We start from the raw sequence: 17,344 nt of genomic DNA on the forward strand, positions 1-17,344 counted from the left end.
AAACACATCTTAGCATTCCACGTCTTCTTCACGAGCAAGACAAGCTCATTCCTCACTCGCATTGGACTGCAGTGACGGTACACTGATCCGTACCTCCACGTCCACGTCTCCATCGCGGCCCACCGCCCGCCTGCAATGGGCGGATTCATCGTGCAAATTAGGTAGGCGGTCTCCTGGATCGCCTTCACGCTTGGCATAATCGAGGGGCATCCCGCACCTGCTGGAAGAGTCGAGCGAGGGGCAATGTCGAGGGGCAACTCGAGAAAGGACAGCTCATCAGACTGCTCCCTGCTGCGAAGGAGCACTGCACCTGAACACACCGTAGTTTCTCTCGTCCAATCTTTTGTGTTTTAAGCTGTCTGTGTCTGAGAGTTGAGTCACTTCTGACCGCAAGCTTATGCTCACACAACCTTGGTTGAGGTTTTTCAACCTGCGTACATTGGGACTTGTTGGAGGAGCGGCAGCGGGGAAAATTTAGAAACGGTTTTATTTTTTTTCTTCCACTCAAACATCCACAGCCCAGCCCAGCTGGATCCAGCTCCGGATGCTCGGTGCTGCGACTTTTGCTACCCAACCCGGGAAAAAGGGTCCATTGGCCGCATGCCAAATTTTCAACCAGTCATATGGGAGTCATTGGGATCAGCCTTGAACGACACTGGTCCCCTCGTTGTCTGGCCTCTTGTCGTTCATGACTCACTGACGGGAAATGAGGGGTTGTCAAGCTAGGAAGTGCCTGCGCCGCCCTCAACCCTTTTGACTTTGAGCCTCAATAAAAACTTTGAACAAGAGGCTAGAGCTTCACAAAAGGGGGTGAGGATCGGCTTATAGTACTATGTAATGACGGAGGTTTCTTCCGGAGCTGAGACAGTGACACCCGACCGCCCGTCCAGTGTGCATCAGAAAAGAGCTATCTTGGAGGTTCTGTTTGACCATCTCTTATGGTTCGCTGCCGTGCCGTAGGTTCTCTCCAGGTGACTCTACGCCGTAATGGTCTGACTCGGCCATCTGAAAGATTCAAATAAAAGTCACACAGTGCATTTGGCCATTGAAGTCAAAGCTACCCAACTGGCCGACCATACGGCCCGGAACCTGAAGCAACTTCCCGCCAAAAGTTATGGTCTGCTATGTGAAAACTCGCCGAGGTAGCTGTCGAAGGCAATTCATTTGTATTCATTTTTAAGTTTTGAAGACGGAGCCCCAGCAAGATGCGAATGACTGAGAGCATAACTCAGGGCAAAGCTGTCGAATACTAAGAGGATAAATATCCATATAGCTCAAGAAAATGACACAAGACATGTTGATAAGATGGGGATGACGAAAAGATACCCGATAAAGAAAAGGACAGCGGCGGGAGAGCACACACGAGGCGGCAAAACCTGATGGAGGTGAGGTTGAATCCAGGCCAACATCCCAAGCCTGCCCCTCGCGGGTCCCCGTCTTTCGGTCGGAACCGGCGCCACACCATCTGGACACGAGCCCCACTCGGAGCTGCGTCTCGGCGGGGGATGCCGTGCAAAACGTGGCGGGGTTTGGCCAGAAGAAAAAAAGGAAAAAAAAAGGAGGGAGAGTGCACGGTCCACATCATTCTCCTACCTTATCCTTTATCGTACGGGTCTCTCGCTTATCTTATCGGCCGTTGCCCGGTCACCGCCGTAAACAAGGATTCTATGCCTTTGACAAGCACTCGTCCTGGAGATTCGCGCCTCGAACTCAGCTCACCAACGACCCATCGCATCCGCAAACACGACAAGTCGTGTTTTCCAAACAACAGCTTCACTAACGACACACAGAGACACGCACGCAATGGACTCCTCAACATCCTCAAACAAGTCGTCGGCGAACCTGTTCCAGGTCTACCTGCGATTGCGACCGCCTCCGGCCGGGGCTGCCTCATCCGACAGGTTCTTGAGCCTCGAAGAGCCATCCGATGGCTCTCCGTCTACTCATATCACTCTGAACCCGCCAAACGACCGCAAGCGGTCTACTGAAAAGTTCGCCTTCACCAAGGTCTTTGAGGAAGAAGCAACACAGCTCGATGTCTTTCATTCCACCGGCATCTCGTCTCTCGTCGAGGGAGTCTTGGCTCCCCACGGTGGTCACGGTACCGATGCCTTGATCGCAACTCTCGGCGTCACTGGCTCCGGAAAGGTACGCAATTTGTTTGTATCAGCGCAACATCTCAACAGATGATTGATGTCTCTGCAGTCCCACACCATCCTCGGCTCGAGAACACAAAGAGGCATGACCCAGCTTGCCCTCGACGTCGTCTTCCGCTCCATCGGCCCCAATATGTACGACTCTCCCAGCCTCGAAGGCTCTCTGCAGGCTGCCGACGCCTCCGATGCAACCATCATGTCGGCACCCTACTTTCTCGAGACCGTCTTTTCCGACTTCGGTTCATCGCGCGGAGGAGGTTCAAGGGCAGGAACGCCAATGATTGTAGGAACCCCATCTACTTATTTCGACCCCCTTTCATTCGTCAACACGCGTCAAAACAAGCAGCAGGACAAGGCGTCCATGGGCATGGGCGGTGTAAGACTGGTGCCGTCCACTCCTAGCCGTCCGCGACGGAGGCGCCCTCATGATGTTTCTGTGCCAATCTTCGACGAGACGCTTGAGCATCAACCCGATGCCTACAAGCATTTCATGACTATGACGACAGCTTCACAGACAAAGAGTAGTGCTAAAACTCCAGTAAAGGGCGAACACCATCCTCCCCCGACCCCCCGAAGAGCGCTCCAAAGACCGTCGAACCTCCCGCAAGCTCCCGACATCAGCTCCGTCAACGTCTCTTCAGACCCCGATGCCGACTACGCCGTCGTCCTCTCGATGTACGAGGTCTACAACGACAAGATTTACGACCTCCTGACCCCGCCGATCAAGTCCAACGCCACGAAGGAATACCGCCGCCGACCCCTGCTGTTCAAGTCGACCGAGCAGTCCGCCGATAGGAAGGTGGTCGCCGGTTTGAAGAAGATTGCCTGCACCAACATGAGGGAAGCCATCATGGTTTTGGAGGCAGGTCTGCATGAGCGCCAGGTGGCCGGAACGGGCAGCAACAGCGTCTCCTCCCGGAGTCACGGCTTCTTCTGTGTCGAGGTCAAGAAGCGTTCCAGAGTTGGCCGAAACCGCACTTGGGCAGGCAACGCCCTCACAATCGTCGACCTCGCCGGCAGTGAGCGCGCTCGCGATGCCAAGACACAAGGCGCCACTCTCGCCGAGGCTGGCAAGATCAACGAGAGCCTCATGTACTTGGGCCAGTGTCTCCAAGCGCAAAGCAGCATAGGAAGCAACAGCAAGGTGCGTCATCTCCAAAACAAACATGAGAACCGCGGAAAGCTAACATCGTCTTCCAGCCCAGCGTCATGCCCTTCCGCCAGTGCAAGATGACGGAGCTTCTGTTCTCCAATTCCTTCTCTGCTTCCTCGTCTGGTGTTGCGGTTCGGCGCAACCCTCAGCGGGGCGTCATGATCGTGACCGCTGATGCCCACGGAGATCTGAACGCAACGTCTCAAATTCTCAGATACAGCGCATTGGCAAGAGAAGTCACCGTTCCACGCGTTCCCAGCATCACCTCGACCATCCTCGCCGAGACGCCGTCGACCTCATACGCGTCGCCGCCCCTTACATCTCCCGATTACCCTCCTCCTCCTCAGAGACGCGGCTACTTTGGCCACGGCTCCGGCGGACATCGCAACTTCTCGCCTGCCTCTGACAGCGGGGACCGAGTTCTTATGGAGCACGCGGCACTCGAGATTGCTCGCATGCAGGAGGAGATAACGAACCTGCAGGAGGAGACCACGAGCCTGCACATCGAACTTGATCGTGAGCGCGAGGGAAGGGTGACTGCCGAGGCGCACCTCCTCGGCATGGAGGATCGGCTGCTGGAACTCGAGCAAACGGTGCGCGAGGACTGTATGGCCGAGTTCGACACCCGTTTCGAGCTCGAACTGGCGCGGTGGAAAGCGACACTCGCAGCAGAGCAAGAGAAGGGCGAGGAGCACTGGGACCGCAAGATGGAACTCTTCGAAAAAGGTCTCGGCGTGACCATTGCGGAGGACGATGATGTCGCCGAGGACAAAGAGAACCTGCTCGTAGAGAACCTCGAGCAGGAAAACGAGAGACTGCGCCGCGAGAACGAGATACTCAAGCGCGAGCTCGCGGGGCGGAGCCCAACTAAGCGCAAGCCGCTCCAGGAACGCGAAGACTTTGGTGGCCGCAAGGCAGACGGCGGAAGCAGTTCGCTCAGGAACTTGGGCAAGAAGATGGAGGGGCTCCGCGTTAGTAACGAGAGCACCGCCAGTGCCGGAAGCACAGGGAGCCCCAAGAAGATGAGGAAACTGGGGAAGAGATGGGACAACGTTGCTGATGACGAGTTTTGATTGCTGACCGCTTCTTGGGATGCTTGCGCTGGATGGTTGCGATTGTTTCCGGCATATACCCATGGCTGCCGCCGTTGTTTTTTTTTGGTCGTTTCCAAGGGGATTTTGGTGTTTGCAGGATGTCAAGGTTCTTTGGGACAGTGTTGGGCTAGAAACACGACGTAAAATTAATTTGATGAAATGACCGTGGATTGTCTTTGCCTGATCTAAGCTCTCTATCTGTAAAATACATGCAGTCGCAGTGTTGCCGAGCAGCCAACTTAAGCCACATGCCGAGTTAATGGGTATCTAAACGCAAACAGACCTCCGACCCCGATAAAAATTGCGTTGGCCAGCAGAAGAACATCTAGACGATAGAGACGAGGACCAATTGTTCACTACTCGTCGTCGTCACCCAATCCAAAATCGTCGTCGTCATCGTCGTCGCCCATCCCCTGATCATCGTCATCGTACATGTGTGACTCGTCGCCCATGTCATCGTAGTCATCGCCGCCTCCGAATTCATCGTCTTGGTGTCCGTCCATCTCGTCTCCGCTGCCGCCGATGTGATCGCCCTCCTCATCACCAACGGGATCCTCGAGCACGCTGGATGCCTTGCTGGTAGGACGGCTTGCAGCTTCGCTCTCGGGTCGTGATCCCGGGTCTCCGCGACCAGCGACGTCGAACATCTGCCTGATGGCATCGTAGTTGATGCGCTTCGAGAAACCACGCTCCTTCATGACGTTGACAGCGGCTTCTCCGGGTGTGCTGGCAGGAGTCGTCTGGCCTTCGCCGATACGAGGCCTCTTCTTACGCTTTCGCTGCGGCTTCTCCTTCTGTTGGTCGAGTTTCTTGCGGAACAGGCGTTCTTGGGATTGGCGCAGCCAGTCCTTGTTCTCGTTCACCCACAAGAGCTCTTTGATCTTGACCTCGTCGGGAGACAGAACACAGTTCAGGACCTCGGGGTCATCTGCGAACTCGTCTTCGCCGACTTCAGGGGCCATCGATACCGCCTTGTCGGGCTGTTGCTGCAGAGCCCAAACGGAGTGAATGCGGGCTCGCTGTTCGGCGTTACTGAAGGCCTTGGCATGCGCGTACGTCTCAGGGTCGTTCATAATCTCCGAAATTTCCTCCTCCATCTCTGCCTCGTCCTCTTCCCACTCCTCGTTGATGGGCAGTTGGGGCTTGGCCTGTCGGACGGTCTTGGCCGCTGAGTCTGGCTGCGAGGACTCCTCATTCGTGTTCTCTGCGTCGCCAAACTCTTCGGCGAGGGTCTCCAGGTGTTGGGTACTGTTAGCGTCCCGAAGGGCGGGCTCGTCCTTTTGGATCTTGGAGGGAACTGGAGGAATGATGAAGCCATCCTTGTCACGACGGTACTCGACTGTAGGAGCCGAGGACAGGTCGACAGGCGGGGGTACCGGCGTGGCTCTAGTGTTGTCGCCGTCATCCGTGATCTTGCGCTTGCGTTTCTTTCCGAGCTCTTCCTGTTTCTTCTGCCAGGCCTCGGTGTTCCTGTAGAACGAAGGCGGGTCGTGTGAAGTGGAGCCAAAGTCGTGGGCCAAGAAATCCTCTACCGTCATTTTGCTGGCTTCCGTTACGTTGAACTCCTGCAGGCGCTCTTGGATAGTGTGATTTGTGACTTTGACGATGTACACAACTTCTCTGACGGTTCGGCGAAAGTTGTGCATTCTGGCAGCCATGAGGAGGCAGGCACCGCAGATTCCGGAGGGTCGCCGTCCCATGACGATCCAGTCTTGTTTCATGCGAGCCACCAAGCGGACGGCGTCTTCGGCGACGCGATTGGTCATGTGCTTGAACTCGAGCTTAGAAGCAAAGCGGTAGATGATGTCCTCGGGGAAGACCGGGGCCTCGCCGTTGCCAAAGACGTAGACGACTTTGTTCAGCGCCTTGAAGGCTCGGCCGAGCTTGAAGACATTGATCTGGGTCAGATCAGCCAGATCGATCAGCATGATCTTGCAGGGGCGCTCGGTTCGACAAGCCGTGTACAGGCACACGGCGGCGACCATGACGAGTGTGCGACCCTGAACGAAGTTGGCTTGGGAGGCGAGCTTGAAGACTTGAACGGCAGTGTTGACGGTACTCTCTCCGAGATTCAGCTGCTGAGCATAACCCTGCATCAAGGAGCGGGCTTCACGGATGGACTTTTCTCGATCGTCGGAGCCTCCTACTCGGCGGAAGGCAGGGCCCATGGTGCGGACACCGGCCTGGTCGGCAGCAATGTAACTTCCCTGGACCATGGCAGCACCAGAGGAGGTTTCACCAAACTGAACCTCGGCCACGATATTGCTGTCATCGGCAACTCGACCACAGGTCTGGCAAACTCCATCGACGACGTTCGGCTTAACACATGCTTTGTTGGGACATTGCGGGCCCTTGGATACGGCGACTGTCGGGGCTCGGGAGCGGTTGAGTTGGGCCTGAGCAGCAGCATTGGCGGCGGCAGCAGCGGCGTTGGCTTGCTGGCGTTCGGCTTGCTCTCGAATGGCTCGAATGCGGTTCGGAGGTTGGAAAGGCTTGGCCTTGTTCGGGGGCTTTTGGGATTTCTTCGTGGGCGTAAGGAAGGACGACATGTTGGCGAGGGCGATCCCGCTCGCAGGCAGGCGGGTGATTGAGAATAGACGGTCGATCACACGAGTTTGCCGAAGATAGTGTACGGTGGGATCTCGAGCAAGTTGCGACGGGAGTTGCTAAGATGGAAGGAATGCTATGTGGTGTCTATCGTCCCCTTTCTCCTCTTCTTCTTCTTCTTCTTCTTCTTTGGCCGTCAGGCAGGCGCTGCCCGCCTCAAACAGACTGCGGGCTCGAGTGTTGGAGGCGCGTCTTTGTGCGTATATTCTGCGCGTCCGGTGACGCACTTGTTGCCCGAGTCGAAATGCGATAGCGAATAAGGGTAGGGGTGTGTGTAAGCGTGCTCTGTTGCAGAAGTGATGATGGCTGCAGAGGGATACTGGTGGTGGTCGGAATGAAGTGCGAAAAGGAAAATTTAGTGGGGTTGGCGACGAGATGGTCGAGCGGGGGAAAGTGCGCCTTTGGCTTTGGGGGAAAGTCAATCTCGGGACTTTGGGGGGGTAAAATGAAGGCTGAGTCACGGCCAAGGTACGTCCGAAAGGGGAAAATATCCACCTCGTCTTTAGCCTTTCTCTGGCCCACGGTTCGAATCTCCCTTTGGTTGAACACAAAAGCTGCCTGCACATGTTTTTCAAAAGCATTCTTACCCAAGCACGTGTCCTCCAGGTTTCTTCGTGCTGTTGAATCTTACTCCGTATTCGGTTAGATCAGTCGGTGGATCTCTCGGTTGATTCTTTCTCCCGTTTAGGTAAACGCTGTTGGTGCTTACCTACCTAGTGTCCGTACGCAAGCTTGTTCAAGTGACTAGAGATATCGCAAGTACTGTGGTACGGTGGCCGTGATGCAAAGTTAGCCAGCTTTGGATCAATCCGTCCGAACTTAACCTTCAGTCAGCTTTTGAGGGAAAATAAATTCCGCTCAATTCGTCCTTGCGCTTCAACATCAAACGGCCAGCTGATGTAGGAGCTGTTAGTAGGCATCCAATGGTATTTTCACTTTCTCTCAGCGGAGTCTCCATTGAATTCCCCGGATATCAGCCGAATCAATGGGTGAGGTGCGCTGTTGGTTGGTTGGTTACCCCAGCCCCCGTGGGCCGAGTCACCATCCACCGAACCGGCGTCCTTGGCCCCGCGTTGTGGAACTGATCCGAGTCACCTTGGACATCTCCCTTGCGGCTTCATGTCGACAACTGTCCAGATCTAAATTCTTTCACGTCATCTAATGAAACACTCATAAGCATCACACGGATGTTGGAAAAGGCCACCTTGTAGCTGGTTTCTTCGTCACACGTAGCATCTTGCGGCCATCTACTGACGCCACAACTTACCTCGCACCGGGTCTCAGTCAAGACTACCGCGGGGCACTGACTGGCGTAATTCGAGATGTTGTCTTACGGTCCGCGTGGAAACGCTGACTTGCACTGCCTGTTGATCGGCTTGGTCAAGGAAGCCTCAAGCGGAGTCTCGGCCCATGAAACCGTTGCAATGTCTATGCTGGAAGTACCTTGGTTGGCAGCTAAGATGCCGGGTGGACATCGTGGTGCATCCCCGATGCGGGGCAGCCCGGGTCAACTCAAATCTCACACCATCTCCTTCCTGGTCGTCATCTTACACAACATACGTATACCCCTAGATCCCAGTCTATATAAACCTCTAATTCCCCAGCATCTTCAGTGAACTTCTTGCATCTTTGAGGCCATTTGAACATACGCAAACGACACATACTAGCTCATCTTGAGACATCTCGCCTAACCCTACGTCCACGCCCACACCCATCTTCCAAGTCTTCAACATGTCCAACAGCTTCACTCTTTCTGCCGGCCCTGACACCGATGTGTGGAAGAAGCCCCCAACGACCAATGTCTACAATGGTGAGCCACCCGATGTCTATGTCCCTCTTACAACTCCAATCTAACCATTGTAGCACCCATTCATGCCCTGCCAGCCAGGAACCTGAGCGAGTTCAAGTCAGCCAAGATCACCTTCTCAGCAGACTGGACAGAACAGTACGATCAAGCCGGCCTCATTTTCACATTCGACTCCGTCTCCGGCACTCGCGAGAGGAGATGGATCAAGACTGGCTTGGAGTATTACAACGGTACCCCTCAACTCAGCACCGTCTCTTGCGACCGCTGGGCCGATTGGAGCATCGCCCCCCTCGCTGCCTTTGAGAACTCCAAGAGCATCACCGTTTCCATTGAGAAGGGCCGCGATGGCCTTGGTCTGGGGTTCTGGGTCTACTACATCAAGCAAGACGGCACCAAGGAGCCGCTCCGCGAAATCTGCTGGGTCTACGGTGATGATGATTCTTCCGGGAAGGATTGGAGCTTGACTATCGGTGCTCTAGTTGCCAGGCCCGCAAAGGACGCCAAGGATGACCTTGTCGTTCAGTTCAAGGACTTCGATGTGCAGTGGTCCAGCTGAGGGCAATGAAGCCGATTTTTCTTCGTAGCAATCTCTCATCAATCAAATTCATTCAATCAAAACAAAACCTTTGACGGTTTCCTGGTGTTCTTTTACTACCACTAACTGGTACTGTAATTTCGCTGGCATGTATTCAAGATGGGATAGGCAGACTAAGCTCAGAACTATTCACTTGAGATCATACGGACTCAATACTGACAAGAACAGCCACTCATTTCTACTTTCCCCGTCTGAAGTCTGATTCCATTAGAAGTAACGCCAACTCTGTTTGCAAGGGTTGAATAAGGGTATCATTCGAGTCTCCAGACATACTTTACAGCTATAGTTCATTTCCTTAACCCGCCCTACTCTCAACGTGCCTATCCGGTGGGGGCGTAGTATGTTCCATCGGGTCCTGGTGGCGTGTAGAACTCAGTTCTCTGTGTCATGTTCTGCTGTCCCAAGTTTTGCGGTGCCATGTTTTGCGATGCCATGTTCTGCTGTGCCGGGCTATATGCTTGCTGAGGTTGATGAGGGTAAGGCACGTACGCTCCCGCAACCATATGAGGCTGCATTGGAGGTGCGCTGATGGGCACCATGAACACAGGCGCTCTGCGATTGCGTTGGTTGGTCTCGACGCAGGCCCTGACGAAGAGAGTGAAGTGGTTGATTCTAAGTTCAAGTATCAGCGCTGCTCAAGCACTCAAGCGAGGACAAAACTTACAGCAAGAGAACGGTAAAGGCGAGCACTGTGTTCTGCATCGGTATAAGATTCTTTCTGATGAACCAGAACCGCCGACCGGTGCTAGAGTAGGGCTCGTCGCGAATGTAGATGTATGCGCTCTGGATACCAACCGCTGCGGCGAAGATGAGCCAGAAGATAAGGTGTAGGCCGACGTGAGCGCCTGGATGTATTCCCCGCTTGCCACCCCTCGCGCAAACCGTGATGAGCTCTGCAACGTCCCAAATCATAGCTACCGCGGCCTTTGAGACTCACCATTAGCTTCGAGTTCCTAGGTGAGAGAGCCGGCAAATGGCGTTCGACGTGCTTACCGGAAAGCCGCTCACAATCAGGAACAGGCCAATGTGAGTCCAAACGTAAACGTAAACCGACAATGAAATGACGATGAGATTGAACACGATGTTGGAACTGCGCATTCCGATCTTGGCAATGTGCCACGACCTATTATAGGGAATCACGTTCTGTTGATGCTCGTATGGCTGGTACCCCTCGAGGCCATACTGCGACTGGTGGGCTGGTGAAGTCATGACGGACGACTGAGATGGCTCGAGGAGCAATGAACTGTTGAAGCCAAGTCAATGAACGATATCTCGAAGGAACCGATTTAAACGAGTGACAAGAAAAAAGATCGAGGCTATCAACGCGCCCTGAAAGGGATCAAACCGGCGAAGGATCTGTATCTCATTTTATTGACTGACTGTGCCACTCCCTCGCGTGCAGCCAACAAGCCACTGGCATGAATTTGGGTGAAGAAATTGGCTTGCTTGATTACAAGCGTGACCCAAAAGAGGCCTGGACCCCTGGAAGTGGCGTAGATCAGGGTCTCTCGATTGGACATGGGCGTTGGCTCGACTTCAAACCCTGTCTGCGGCACTGCTGGCTGCCTAGGCCTAGGGAGACAAGACTTTAATGGAAATTTCCTCCCGCTAGGCGCAGAAACCTGCGATGCGGCTGAATTTGCATTTACTAACACCCGTAGAGGCGGCAGGCTGCTCCACGTTGTCGAAGACGTGGAGAGGTCGTGTCAAGACTTCTCAGGGCCGAGACCAACCAACGGAGCGTGCGGCAACATTACATAGCCATGTTGGTTGAGATGATTCCGTCAGCGTCTCTCTGGCAGACTGTATGAGTCTCTGAATCTCAACAACCACCAGGCTTCGCAGTACCTGATAAATCCCAATGGCCCGCAAGGCTGAATGCGTCGCTCGACGGCAGCGCCCATACAACTCCCTTTGGAGATACGCGACGGTCCCACTCTTCATTTGGCAGTCTCCCGTCTCCCCAGGAATGTGGTAACATTTGCCTATAGATAGCTGTTGTGGAAACTCAAAACGCCATGTACGACGGTGATATCAACTTTTTCCCTGTCCACTGCTCCGGTCTACTCTCTCTGCAGCACCACAACCAGTCCCATGATGCCCAGCATCACCGTCTTCAACCACGGGTGTTCGGAGAGAAGGATCGTAACGTATCCGACAAAGGGTATATAAGCGCAAACGCTGCCGATGATGTCTGAACGCACAAGGAAGTCCTGGCCCTTGGCGTACAACTCTTGGTCGGCTCCGGCGTTGTTGTCGCCTTTCGTGAGGAGCTTTGCTTCCGGCCTGGTACAAGTTAGCGACGCAATCGCACGGAGCGCGGAAAGACGTACCCAGCGCCGAACTTCTGGATGACTCTGTGGACGATCTGAAGGAGGATTAGCACGACCAAGTATTCGACCATGAGGGGATCACTTGCCGGAATGTTCTTTCCCTTCACTTCGTACACCACGATCTCGCCAATATCTGTATCCTGCAGGAGGTTGCGGTTCCAAAGGAACAGCAACTACGTCCGATCAGTTTCTCGTCTTCGCGGCAGGGGACCGAGGAAGACGTACGTCTCCTCGTTGGAAGGCGGGTTCCATTGATCCGGAAAGAACGACGACGATAGGCGAGGGCGAATCGCTAATGACGGAGAGGCCTTTCCACATCTGCGCGCACAAGAGTTAGCAAGGAGCTTGCCGAGGCGCGGGCAAGGACGCACCATGAAAGCAGTGGAGAGGATCAGCGCGAAGTTGAGCAGCTGCGACGCCAGCTGGCGCGGGTTTCCGAGACTCGACAACATCGTTTGGTTGAATGGTGGTGGCAGGAGAAGTGGTATCGCGACGTCGGACACGGGTTGGGGACTTGGAGTTGAAGTTCTGGACAACGATGCACCTCAAGACAGCAGGAGCCGACAGGACTAAGAGCATCAGCACAGGCCACGCGCTTGCACTTGAAGATGTGGAACGTGTCAATGAGTTGGAGCGGTACGTACTGTCTTATCTTATCGCGCCCAGCGTGCACGGGCCATTTCTTATTTTCTGCAACCTAGAAGTCTCCATTCCCATGTTGCACCTCAGTCATTGGCATTGCACTGGAACAATCACCTGTGCATCATTTCAAAAGTCACATTATCAGGTACTTGGTTTATCCGTCAATGTCGATCTTGTGTTTCTGCTAGCAAGCTACAAAGCTAGTGAGGGGCCAGAGACAAGAATCATCTCAGATTAAACCAAACCATCCTGCCAGTTCCTCAGCTCGAGGCCGAGTCGGGAAACGAAGGCGGACTCATTGCACGTATCCGTACTACAAGAGAGAGAGGTCAGATAGACCGCCTCTCCACCTTGTCCGGCGCCGCCTGGATAGACCCGGCCAGCTCACTTCCCTCGTTAGTCGTGATGCAAGCCGCGGTAACCGGGCGGCTGACTCCGCAGGCTCTACCGAGAGCCGCCTTGCTGGGCAAGAAGACATAAGGGGTGTTCTTGTCCTCGCACAGCAGGGGAAGATGCAGCAGAACCGCCGAGGAGCAGCATCCGCGGACAGCAAAGTGATTTCGCAGGTATCGCGATTCAGTGCCTTGGTGACTGGTGCAATGTGTGTGTAGCCTCGTTCTCAAAGCGAAAAACGAAATGAATCGCGCTCACATTCATTGGCACCCCGTTTGGCCTGGCGGTGATGGATTGCGGTTTGAGTTAGATCGAGCAGCTCCTGCGTCAAAGCAATGTCGGCCAGTGGCCAAGCTGCGGGTTCAGGTGCCGAAGACATTGTTTCGTACAAAGGCTCGCCGAGAAGATTCGCTGCCTCGAGAAAGTCGGATTTTGATGTGTAGCTAGTTGAGGCTCGCCCGTGGGTTCACTGCCTGGTGTTCTGAAGCTGAATGTGAGATGGTCACAGTTTCTCGAACTCCCACCAGATGTCACTCGATGTGACCACCACCGCCCAAGTGATAGGTGGGGTCTTCCTTATGTAAGATTGATATTAGGTCAGCAACGCTGGGGGGATGATCAAAGTTGGGAATAACCTCACTTTGTCAAGCAGAACTGTGCGAAAGCTACATCCGCATCCTAAGCAATGCTTGTATGAGGCTTCTTGGGTGAGCCAAACGCGATTTCTTACCAAGGTCTTACAAGTCTACCGTCATTCAGAGCAGCGGGTCCTACCTACCTGACTACAGGTGCAATTTCTGAGTGCGGCCAGGTTAAGGTACTTGACCTCTTTCCTTCCTGTCATGCCGCGGATCTTCGCTGCTCCTTCAGCTACAAATCGCAATCACTCCCAGATTGTAGAGATAGATATTCTCAGGCACAGCTTCCTCTCATGTTGAAAATCGTGGCGGGCAGGTGCATCCATATGCCCTCTTGCCTTGCACGGTGACACGTTCGTGCTTCCTTCCATCTCGGTGATCAATGCCTTCCTGCTAAAGTAGGCTCCGCACAATATTCAGGGCAGCTACGACTGCACACCGCGAATATGGAAAGAGCCATCCATCTTCGCTCGCCATATCTGTCGTCGACAGTGCCTCTGCCGTCTCGTTGTCTTTTGGATCCAACATACTCTTCCTTGACCTTAACTAATCTTCGCCGAACGACCCAACTTCATCATCCTCGTCGATCTTCTTGGATTCATTGCTCTCTCCATCAGATCTTTCAGCTTTGAATCACTGACGTACTCTTTTGCTATCAATCTTTCCATCTCGCCCCAATGGACGCCTCCGTCAGAACTCCGTTACTCCACGGTCAAGCCGGGCACACAGACGATGGTTTACCAACGCCAGCCGCCTACGGACAAGTTCAGGATCATGTGAGTGTTCCTGGTGTTTCCAACACCGGCTGTTCTTCTGGCTGATTCTCGTTCTGCAGCCTGCATTCCTGAGAGCGTGCCATTCGCCGTGGCGATGTCTTCCTCAGAACCTTCTCTGCTGGATTCGAGGCGGAGTGGTTGCCTACCTGTTCGCAGTTGGCGCCATGATTCTCGACTTCAAGCTACGAGAAGAGTCGAAATACTCCAATTGGCGTATCATCTTCGACTTTTCCATCGTCACCTATTCTTCCTTGTTGCTTTACCATCTGGTAGTACTGGTACGAACCATCTGTGCCGTCCGTCTTGCAGTGACTGACATGGGCTGCATGCAGGGCTGGACTTACACCCATCTGTACCACCCGCACATCGATGAACACAGCGGCGGTTGGGAGTATTGGATTCTGAGACTGGCATCGCTGCCCTACGACATGACCAGCCTTCGCAAGCAGTTCTACTTCACGTTGTTCTACACTGTTACCACGGTCTTCACCTTCATGAACACCGTCATCTACTGGTTCGTCACGCTGCCGCACAATGAGAGGTCCAACGGCGAGCCGCCCAAGCCCCAGCCCTCTGGAGGCTCGTCCGTGTCCAACATGTACGAGCAATCTCTTGGTTTCGAGATGACTCGGTTGGAGGACGTGGACAAGCACAAGCCCCACGAACCCTGTGAGTCATCTTGATCAACTGACGCTGACCTCAACTAACAATGTCGGCGTCAGTCACAGTGATCTTTGGCCAGGGCTGGTTCAAGGCTTTCGTCATCCTGAACTTGTTCCTCGGCTCGACAATCGTCGCTCTGGTCGAGATATTCTGGCTCAACAGCATCAAGCGTCCCCTCGTAAGTGATACAAGAGTTGGGGAGGTGATTCTAACGGGCAAGACTGACACATGCAGGCCGTTGGTGCGCATACCTTGGGCGTCATCTTCTTCGCGGGCCTGTACCTCGGTTGGGCAGCCATCGGCAAGATCGAGACCGGTGCCGATGCCTTCTACTGGCTCGACGAGAAGCTGATCGGATCGCGTGAGGCCGTTGTCGCTGCGTCGATTGGATTCGTCATCCTTGCTCCCATCAGTGGGTTCCCCGGTACCTTGTGACATCTGGACAGAGGACGCTGACTTGTTGCCCAGTGTACGCTTTCATGTACGGTCTCATTGGCATGAGGGAGAACATTGCCCGGGCTGCCCACACAAGACGGGTAGCCGCCGCTGCCGTGGCAGCGGGCCACTGAGGGACTTTCGGTCGAGACGGGTCCTGTCGGAGATGAACGGGGGCACCCATCGGGCGGTGAGCACGGCGGTGGCCCGGGTCTGGCGGACTTGGCCATACGTGGTTATCAGGTGTTCCTATCTGGGTTGGTGCCTCATATTGCAGGAGGGATCCAGGCATGCGTCGGGCTGGACTCGAAGGAGGTGGGCGAGGCGGTGGAGGCGAGACGTTGAGGAGGGGTGTAGTCAACATACGATTACCAAAATAACCTAGAGCATCATGACTTCCAACAAGAGATTCCTATTTCCGAGCCGAGGCCAGAGGTTGACGAATGAATAGTGGGTGACGAAAAGGGGTGACCATGAATGACGGTGGCCGTTCACGGGACGGCACGGAGGGGGCAAGATGGGGACGGCGCAAGGAGCGGTGTTGAGGCGGTGATGCAGGTCACTGGTGTTGCCGACAGTGAAGAAGAGCGGAGAGCAGGAGAGCAGAGCGGAGAGGCAGAGAGCGGTGCAGGGGTGGTGGTTGGCGATAGAGGAGACCGGGGGTCGGGGTGGAGCGTCATGATTGGCGACGGTGAAGTTGTGCCTGAGTCTGCCCGACTAGCTGCATACGCCAATCTTGGAGGGGCGCGGAAGTGTACGATATGGTTTGCTTCGAAAAGGTTCGAAAGAGGGGAGACGAGGGGAGGGGAAGTGGGATGATGCTCTGAGGATCGGGGTTCATCTAGGATGTTGGGCTCGCCCGCCATGGCAGCGCAGTTCGGACGAGGGGGTCAAGAGAGGTAGGTTCACGTTGAGGCAGAAGCAGAAGCAGAAGCAACGGTATGCCTGACTGTCAAAGAGAGATGGTTCATGCGTCTAAGGAGGCGTTGGGTTCCCGTTTGGGTTGTGGCTAGTGAGGTTAAGGTCGCCATGCCGGCGGCTGTGAAGCCAATACGAAGAGACGGCGGACTCGAGGGATGGCGCTGGCGGACGCTCAGTCGTGGAAACGAGATGGCGAGAGAGAGAGGTAAGGTATCGATCATTCACACTGGACGCACGAGGTTCCTGTAAGGTATCGACGAAGGCGTGACGCAAGGCAGGGCAGTGTTCGCAGTGACGGCCTCAGGGTCCTGGGGTCCAAGTCTGAGAAGTCCTTGGTAGGCAACACGAGAGGACGATGAGGAGAGAGTTGCAGTGTAAGTGAGGATGGCAAGTCCAGATCCTGCAGTCCGAGATACATTCTAGAAGGTACACACGATGCACCAACCGGAAGGGCAGAAAGATGAGCCGCCGATGAGCTGGCACTCGAGGTCGTCTGGCCTGGTTGCTTGGCCATGGCGATAAGGAAATGTCGGGTTATCAGTATCAACAAGTCGGATTGCCGCAATACGCCATCGGGCCCCCAAGTTCGCCAACTTCAACCAGTGAGGTGAGGTCAGGTAGGTACTTGAGGCATGTATCGGTACCCAGTTCACTGACCGCAACCAATGACACCAGAAGGAGCGTCTCGACCGCCTTCTTGCGCCTTCTGTAGGTGTCCATGAGGGAAATGAGTCCTTGGGAAAGAAGGGGAGGAAACCCCGCGTTGCGAGTGCCTCACGTGCGGTGACTTGCGACGGGACACTGGATGGGCCAGGCCAGCGCATTCAACGATGAGGTGCTGAGGTCTGAAGTGTCGAGGTGAAGTTTTGGGCCGCCATTCCCGACCGTTGGCGATGGAATCTGAGGTAGGTACCTAGGTACCTCCTCCCCATTGGACTCATGGGCAGTGCCTTGGAAGGGCGCCAACGCATCGAGGGTCGAGACGCCGAACGATGTACCGCTACACTCTGGAATGGGGGTAGAGATACCCAAGGAGGTTTAACGGGGAATTAAGGTGCCTCAGCGGTTAGTCCCCCGGTTGGAGGCGCTTGAGGTTGTCCCGGTTGCGCCTAATTGTGTAGAGTACGTACC

General features: G+C 54.7%; 6 protein-coding genes across 6 annotated transcripts; 3 read left to right on the top strand and 3 right to left on the bottom strand.

Moving 5' to 3' along the window:
• Positions 1 to 1,803: 1,803 nt before the first annotated feature.
• CkaCkLH20_08738 (kinesin family protein) lies at positions 1,804 to 4,382 on the top strand (the record flags this gene model as incomplete). Its single annotated transcript, XM_038891453.1, has 3 exons — positions 1,804 to 2,148; positions 2,206 to 3,300; positions 3,357 to 4,382. 3 exons carry the CDS (start codon positions 1,804 to 1,806, stop codon positions 4,380 to 4,382), a joined length of 2,466 nt encoding a protein of 821 aa, XP_038743089.1.
• A 377-nt stretch (positions 4,383 to 4,759) lies between these two features.
• Positions 4,760 to 6,952, bottom strand: CkaCkLH20_08739 (Brf1-like TBP-binding domain-containing protein; the record flags this gene model as incomplete). The annotated part of the gene is made up of 1 exon (XM_038891454.1): positions 4,760 to 6,952. The coding sequence occupies one exon, from the start codon at positions 6,950 to 6,952 to the stop codon at positions 4,760 to 4,762; it is 2,193 nt and encodes a 730-aa protein (XP_038743090.1).
• Positions 6,953 to 8,741: 1,789 nt separating this feature from the next.
• Positions 8,742 to 9,373, top strand: CkaCkLH20_08740 (uncharacterized protein; the record flags this gene model as incomplete). The annotated part of the gene is made up of 2 exons (XM_038891455.1): positions 8,742 to 8,820; positions 8,874 to 9,373. 2 exons carry the CDS (start codon positions 8,742 to 8,744, stop codon positions 9,371 to 9,373), a joined length of 579 nt encoding a protein of 192 aa, XP_038743091.1.
• A 359-nt stretch (positions 9,374 to 9,732) lies between these two features.
• CkaCkLH20_08741 (uncharacterized protein) lies at positions 9,733 to 10,621 on the bottom strand (the record flags this gene model as incomplete). The annotated part of the gene is made up of 3 exons (XM_038891456.1): positions 9,733 to 10,024; positions 10,077 to 10,336; positions 10,406 to 10,621. 3 exons carry the CDS (start codon positions 10,619 to 10,621, stop codon positions 9,733 to 9,735), a joined length of 768 nt encoding a protein of 255 aa, XP_038743092.1.
• An 854-nt stretch (positions 10,622 to 11,475) lies between these two features.
• Positions 11,476 to 12,197, bottom strand: CkaCkLH20_08742 (signal peptidase I; the record flags this gene model as incomplete). Its single annotated transcript, XM_038891457.1, has 4 exons — positions 11,476 to 11,698; positions 11,746 to 11,918; positions 11,971 to 12,063; positions 12,117 to 12,197. 4 exons carry the CDS (start codon positions 12,195 to 12,197, stop codon positions 11,476 to 11,478), a joined length of 570 nt encoding a protein of 189 aa, XP_038743093.1.
• Positions 12,198 to 14,095: 1,898 nt separating this feature from the next.
• Positions 14,096 to 15,426, top strand: CkaCkLH20_08743 (uncharacterized protein; the record flags this gene model as incomplete). The annotated part of the gene is made up of 6 exons (XM_038891458.1): positions 14,096 to 14,194; positions 14,254 to 14,472; positions 14,527 to 14,863; positions 14,917 to 15,035; positions 15,092 to 15,269; positions 15,326 to 15,426. 6 exons carry the CDS (start codon positions 14,096 to 14,098, stop codon positions 15,424 to 15,426), a joined length of 1,053 nt encoding a protein of 350 aa, XP_038743094.1.
• Between the last annotated feature and the right edge of the window lie 1,918 nt (positions 15,427 to 17,344).

Source organism: Colletotrichum karsti, assembly GCF_011947395.1.
Source record: "Colletotrichum karsti strain CkLH20 chromosome Unknown Scaffold30, whole genome shotgun sequence".
NCBI lineage: Eukaryota > Fungi > Ascomycota > Sordariomycetes > Glomerellales > Glomerellaceae > Colletotrichum > Colletotrichum karsti.